The 7,452-nt window shown below is 34.8% G+C and overlaps 1 protein-coding gene across 1 annotated transcript; it reads right to left on the bottom strand.

Annotated features, from left to right (window-relative positions):
- Window positions 1–4,930: 4,930 nt before the first annotated feature.
- LOC142531282 (DNA damage-repair/toleration protein DRT102) lies at window positions 4,931–6,267 on the bottom strand. Its single transcript, XM_075637378.1, has one exon. It carries the CDS (start codon window positions 6,201–6,203, stop codon window positions 5,259–5,261), a length of 945 nt encoding a protein of 314 aa, XP_075493493.1. The 5' UTR covers window positions 6,204–6,267; the 3' UTR covers window positions 4,931–5,258.
- Window positions 6,268–7,452: the final 1,185 nt, after the last annotated feature.

Genomic DNA, 7,452 nt, shown 5'->3' with positions numbered 1-7,452 from the left:
GGGCCAGACAGAATCACAATTCTCGTCCATTTCAAATCAATTCGTAACAGTGCAACACAAAAATTTAGATTTCCAGACAGAACTTATCAGAATTTCAGACGGATACACCGGAATCGAGGAAATTCGAAGAACAGAAGAAAACATATAATCGATCGAAATTTTAAACAGAGCAGACTGACTTTTTCGAAAAAATGGGACACACATACCAGCATGTCATTTTATTTATATGCAAGATTTAAAAATACAAACAAACATACATATCAAAAGCCCACTTACAGTGTTTTGGAGGCATGGTACGAATATGCAGATTCTTGAAGGAAGTTTTTCTCTCGAAAGTCGAGCAGCACTTCGACGTAACTTTACCATATGATGTCTTCAATCCAGCAGCACTCCGACGCAGAATTTTAGCATTCGACAGCACGAAGCTTTTCCTTGCCTTGGCCAATTTTTTTTGGAACGATTTTGTGGGGGGAAAGGAACCGATTTTCTTGCTGAATTTTTGAGTGTATTTTCTTTCATCCATGTGGTAGTATTTATAGAGGAATTTGAGACCCTTTCACTAGCCTTGGCCGAAATCTTGGGCTCCAAGGAAGCCATAATTGTGGTCAAAGCATCTCAAGCACCAAAGGTCACTTCCTGCACCATTAATGTGTCCTAGCCCCTTAGCTCCTCCCTTATCTCCTTCATTGGTTAACTCAAAGGTTATTTCTTGCACAATTAACTTGTCCAATCCCTTAGCTCCTCCTTTAGCTTCCTCTTTGGTCCTTTTAGGACAAGCATGGTTGAGCTTCTTTGAGCTGAGAGATCGAGTCCTTGAGCTGGGGTTTTACTCCTCCAGTGATAATTCTTCAGTGGATGCGGTTACTTGCAGCTTGGCCTCCCGTTGAGCTATTCCCCGAGCTTTGAAACTACTTCCTCGAGTTAAATTTGTTGAAAATCTAAGTTAATATTCGAGTTTTATAGTTAGAATGAAAGTTGTTGAGCTTAGACTAAGCTAAATTTCAAGTTTGTATTTCTTATATGATTCGATTCGGATCGAAATTCTCGTGTTCTCACAAACTACATGAAAAAATATGTGGTATTTCAAGCATCAAACTGATATGTCAATATTGAAAATGAAATCTTTACATCTAAAATATTACATTAAGTAATTTAAACAGAGAAAACCACATAAGAAGAGCATTATATTACACTAAGAAATAAATGATATGTTGAACAAAAACAAGCAAAGGTAAAGAAAACATGCACTAATAACTCTAATCATTGTCACTGTCATTGTGCAAGATATCGTCGCTTGAAACTCGAATAATCTATATCACTGTCACTGCTGTTCACATCAAGATCATTACAGAATCATGACATCGACCAGATCTTGCGATGTCAACAAGAATTGATTTTCGATGGCATGATTTTGACTTTCATTGTTTTGAAAAGCATATGTCAACTGCATTTACAGTTGATTCCATATATGTAACATATGCTTTTTTCTTAAACTGCTCTCGAACAACCAATCTGAATTTGCTCTTTTACTTGTTAGGTAAGTCAAGTACATAACTTGTGAAGCTTGTGTAGCAAACACAAATGGTTCGTAAAAACTTAAACTTCTTTTCTGATTAACATCAACAATGTCATACTCTTGTGTACACATGTCCCTAACCTAGGATGAGTATCAAACTAAGAACATTTAAAAAGTATGGTTTGTTTCAGTGGTAAACTTGAATACTCAACCTCAATTATATCTTCGAGGTGACCATAAAATTTGGTACACTCACCATGACTTGAATGACCTGCAAACTTGAACCCCTGAATTATTGGTGGCCTTGTAGGATGTATCATTAACAGTGTGGAGATTAAACTCATTGACACAATAACATCGATAAGTATTCACTTTCTGCAACGACCCGAATGCAACTTGATTAATAATAGGAGAATTGAATTTAGTGTTTTGCAATGTTTCCTACGAGCAAAATGAAGTTAGTTGATGTATATATGGTTCAATGATTAATAAAATTAATCATATAATCTTACATAGCATTTGAACCAGGAAAAAAATTTGTCTGCAATAAATCCTCAACACCAGGATCACTTATATTTGGTATTTGTACACGCATTATATTTTCGTACATACTATAAAATATTAAATTTCATTATGAAATTGTATACAAACGTTGGAACTTATAATTGTTAATTAAAAAAAATGAATCTACTTATTAATTTACTTTTCATACTTGACAAAGGGCTTGATTTCAACCCAATTTAGTATAACTACACCATATTATTCCTCATTCTTAAGCCATCTAAATTTTGCAGCGCCAATCGGTCGATCACGATGTCGAAATATGGCTAAAATATTTGAGTTTAATCGTTAATGTCATGAAATTCTTGTTGCCTAGTTTTTCTTTCCCTAGTCATTAATGAATCACTAAAGTAATGTTAACAAAATGTAGATGCCTCTCTAACCAAGTACGTATTGCATATGGATCCCTCAACTCGTGATGAACGCATTGTATATGGATCTCTCAACTCGTGCCTTGTCACGTACTGTGTTCTTCAACTTGCGCAAAAATCTTTCAAAAGGATACACTAATATGAATTGCACGGGTCTCGCAAGGCGGGCTTTGCAAGGAAGATGTAAAGATAGATATTCCATGGAGTCGAAGAAATTGGGTGGAAATATCTTCTCCAACTTACACAAAATGATAGGGATCTGTTCATTTAGGCGCATAATACCACTTTGTTTAATATTCCTAGATCTTAGATTTGCAAAGAAAAGACTTAACTCAGTCAAAATCTCCCACACATATATCACTTGATAACTCTCTTAACACAATAGGTATTAAACGTTACATAAATACATGACAATCATGACTCTTCATACCAAACATGTGCAACTTGTTCATGTCCACACAGCGAGACATTTTCGAAACATAAGCATCAAAGAATCGAACATCCTTCAACCATCTAAATAAAACTTTTCTTGCTTGCTTGTCTAGTGTGTATCTTGCTTTAGGATATCTTCTCGTAACCTCGTCAGGATGTAACTCTGGTCTTATACCCATTCAACTCTTCTCATCAGGATGTAGCTTTAGGATATCTTGCTTTAGTGTGTATCGTCAGCAAATAAGTTCTGTTTTGACATTTTTTGCGGTTACACAGGCAACACACTTTGTCATTTAATAAGTACTCTAGATGATTCAAGGTAAACGCAACAAATGACTCTACACCAGTACAATACTACTGAGTTAAGAACTCATTCTTCAACCTACAACACATTCAATATATATCGTTGCTATCCATTTTAGCCTACAATAAAGTGACATTACATTCTGTGATTTTGGTAGTTAGATTTTACATACAATAAAATAGTACATAAATTAAACACTTAGTTAAATCACACGCTCATCTATATTTTGCCAATCCTAACCCAGTTGCATGGATTTATAATCTACTTAGACGCAAAATGAAATAGTGCGTCCGTGAATGTGTCTACAGGGAAACAAGGGAAGGAACTCGAAGCGTTGGTATCGCCAGAAATGAAAGCCAAGCTACATGAAATTGAAGAGAAGGCCGAAAAAGGGGCAGGATCGACAACACCTAGGAAGCCGCAAACTGCCACAAGATTCTAAAATGTCATTGTTCTGTTTGCCCTTGTTTTACATGGACAGACAAATGAAAAAGAAAGAGAACTTTTTTTTATGTAAATACAAGTGTATTTCTACCTTGAAATCATATCTTTATCGTGATTTTAATCCTGTAAATTGATCTATTACGGGTTTTAGTTTTATAAGCATGTAACTTATTAATGTTTGATTTAATCCAATAACTTATTTTTTCCTTTTTGGTCATATAACTAAAAATAAAAAAAAACGATAAGTTTTTCATCTCATATTGCAATATTCGGTGTCGTGTTGCTTTTATTTTTATCCTTTGTTTTTGTTTAAATTTATGTTAATGTGTACAATATATATTTATTCTCGCTACATCAGTTACCTAAAAAAACATCAATACCAAATAAAGAATATCCCATGAGTTTAATGGCTTTTGACGAAAAAATTATCAAAAAAAAAAATTATTTAATGAAAACCAAACATTAATAAGTTACGTGACAACTAAAATTGCAATTTTCCCAAAATGCACCAAAATTCAAGTTTACAGCCAAGATATGAGTTGAACTAAACAGGGGTAGAAACAACTTCTCTCCCAATCCAAATGCTCCAAAAGAAAATCGAAAAATCCCGAAATGCTTCAATCATGTAACACAATCTTTCATTTTTAAAGAATTATGATTTATCCAGACGCGAACAAAAATGGAGACTAGACTCTAGAGCTAATTAGCTATACAGACGATGAGTTAAGAACATTTGTTTAAAAGCCTTCGTTGCCAAATGAGAGCATGAGACACATACATGAAGTAAAACTTATGGCAGTATTGGTATTAGATAGTACCATATATGTACTTTACAAACTGTTAAAAAATTATTAAGCTAGATATTCATTGGTAAATACTCGACATGTTTAATGAAAAAAAATTCTTTTTCTTGCTCGACTATATCAACGACTAGACAACTATCGATCACCAAACTCTTCTTTTCTTCCTCGACCATATCATCATTATTTCAACAAATTTCAGATTTTATCCTTCTAAACATTCATCAGTTTCATCAAGAATGACTGTCCTCAATAAAATGACATGTAGGTGAGCCAGCCGCAAGGCGTTTAATGATATTATGAACAGAGCTATATTTAGATGTAATTTTCTTTGCTCAATAATACAATTCACGACTCGTTATCAACTGGTTCGAGCAGGACGAAAGCATCGACCAAATACTTACATATCATCTAGCTTTGACTACATGATAGTTTTCCATAATCCAACACCTCTTCCTTTTTCTTGTTTCTTGGGATCTTGTTTCTGGAGCAAACAACTTCATGAAACAAAACACAAAAAGCTTTGGCCATTTCCACTATCTCATCACAAAACATAGTCGTTTGTCTCAGTCTAAACCAGAAAACTAACTAGTTGGTCACTTGTAGTTGAAGCACTAGACTCAATTTCAAGATTCATACCAATAAAGCAGTTCAATCCTAATCATTTACTGTAGAATTGCATCAAACGAACTCAAGTTCGGTAAAATCAAGAGAAAATTGGCTTTCAAACATAAAGAGAAGCAACTTTAACTTAAAAGATAACACCAAATTAATCACACGTCAAGCACCACAATAGAGTACAAAACACACCAGACACTGCAATTCTTTCATCATTTGTTCTCACTTTCTATGGCTGCATTGGCGGCGGCAAGATCCTCATCCAAGAACAAATCCCAAAGCCCATCCCACTTGATAAAAAACTCAGTATCCTCAAAATACTTCACTCTATGCACATCCCCTGCAGGTGTAAACAGATAATCCCCCACACCCAAATCATACTTCTCACCCTTACTCAGGTTCCACACACATTTACTCCCTCTCATGACCACCAAATCATGCCCAAAAGTATGGTGATGTGCCGGCTCTACGCTCCCGGCCTTAAACCTCACAATAGCAGAAGTGGGTGTCTCCCTTAAAAGCTTCATAGATCCACCGGGCATCACATCGACGGGGGTAAAATCTTTATCCTGCCGAGATTTAGCCAACGAGCAAATGAAACATGGCGGATCGACAACAGAGACATTGTTGTCTCCAATTTTCGACATTTCTTCAACAGATCGGTCTAAAAAGGACTGGATTTCCTCCGGCCAGGGCTCTGAACCGGAGGCTGGACATGGAGACTTAAAAGGGGTGTCGAGGAACGTAGAAAGGATTTCAATGGCCACCGTGGTGGGGGTGGACATTCCCGACACGGCGAGGACGTTGCAGTTATTGATCGAACGAGCATTCTGAGCGTCCCCGGGGGTTAGACATATCGCAGCGTAAACTCCCGGGAATTTGTTTGCGAAGATCGAGACGCCAGTGCCGGTTCCACAGGCAACCAAGCCACGGGTTTCAGTGCCATCAGTGTCCTTCGCAGCTCGGTGGACGCGACTGCCAACTTCTTCGCCGATTGAGTAGTATTTGGATGTGCCCAGATCTTCGACTTCGATGTTGAGGGAGCGGAGGTGGGTGACAAGTTCGTCTTTGAGGCCGCAGCCGAATTCATCGGCTCCGGCTATGATTTTCATCCGGCGGCGCGTAGAAGGGGGGACGGTTTGTTGCAGCTGCTCCATTTGATTGATTAATCGGTGGAAGCTGCCAAGAATACTTTTCAGCTAAATATATTGTAATTTTTTTGTTCACTCAAATTAACTTAGATATTATTCAATTTTTTTACTAGATTCTCAATGGATATCACTATTTAATTATTGTTTGTGACGTGATATGAGATAATCGAACTATCTGGATATGTAATATAAATTGATAACAAAATTTGAGAGAGAATAATAATTTTGTAATATGATTCATTATGTTGGTTTTGGTGTTTTGTTAAAATTGTTGTCTTTATATCGATCGTCGTTGTTCATCAACGATGGATTTTCAAAAAATTTCGTTAATTCTGTCGCTATATTTATCATGATTTTTTTAAAAATCGTCGCTAAAATTAACAACATTTTTTGAAAATTCGTTGCTACTTTAGTGACGAAATTATTATCTGTCTCTATAATTAGCAACTATTTTTAAACAAACTGTCGCTACAAAGTTTATTTAATTTAAATTGTTTTTTTAATGAAATTATATTATTTAAATTTTTATAATTAATAAAAGTAGTGACGGTTTTTTAAAACTGTCGATAAGTTATTTATTTTAAATAATTTATTAATGAAATTAAAATATTTAAATTTTTTATGATCAATAAATTTTTTTATATTTAAAATTTTAAGTATCAATATGTTTTTATTTGAAAAAAAATTTATAAAATCATTGGATATTTATCAAACATAATAAATTAAATAAAATTGAACCAAAAAGAACACTAAACTAATATATATCAAATTGAATCCGATTGATATTGTATATATATATGTATAAATTCAAATTCGACTGATAGTTAAACTAAAATGTTCAATAAATATCATCAACAAAATATAATAAAATTCTACGGTATCTGGTTCTCGTCATTGTCGTAATCGTAGTGCAAAATAGTGCAAAACATTAAAATCGCAAACCGTCAAACCAAACTTAAAACTAACATTTTTCAAAATAGCATAATCATCTTAAATCCTCTCAAAACCACTCAAAAGCATCAAAAGTCATAGACGTCATAAAATCTTTATAGTAATCTTAAATCATATAAGTGCGGAAAAACTAGCAAAGGTCATCAGATTATGTGCACCATCAGTCCAGCTAGTTCAACCATCAAGTACTCACATATCATCATAAACATTATGCTCACTGCATCATTTACATCTAGTGAGTCTATTGACTCAACAGACCTTAACCGTTGTAACAAATAATACATATACATTCACAAGCAATAGC

This window comes from Primulina tabacum, chromosome 17, assembly GCF_025594145.1.
Source record: "Primulina tabacum isolate GXHZ01 chromosome 17, ASM2559414v2, whole genome shotgun sequence".
NCBI lineage: Eukaryota > Viridiplantae > Streptophyta > Magnoliopsida > Lamiales > Gesneriaceae > Primulina > Primulina tabacum.
This window is presented reverse-complemented; position numbering and strand designations above follow the sequence as displayed.

What these genes read in the sequence shown, in the direction of transcription:
- LOC142531282 (XM_075637378.1), bottom strand. Translation starts at nt 6,203, where the DNA reads ATGGAGCAGCTGCAACAAACCGTCCCCCCTTCTACGCGCCGCCGGATG.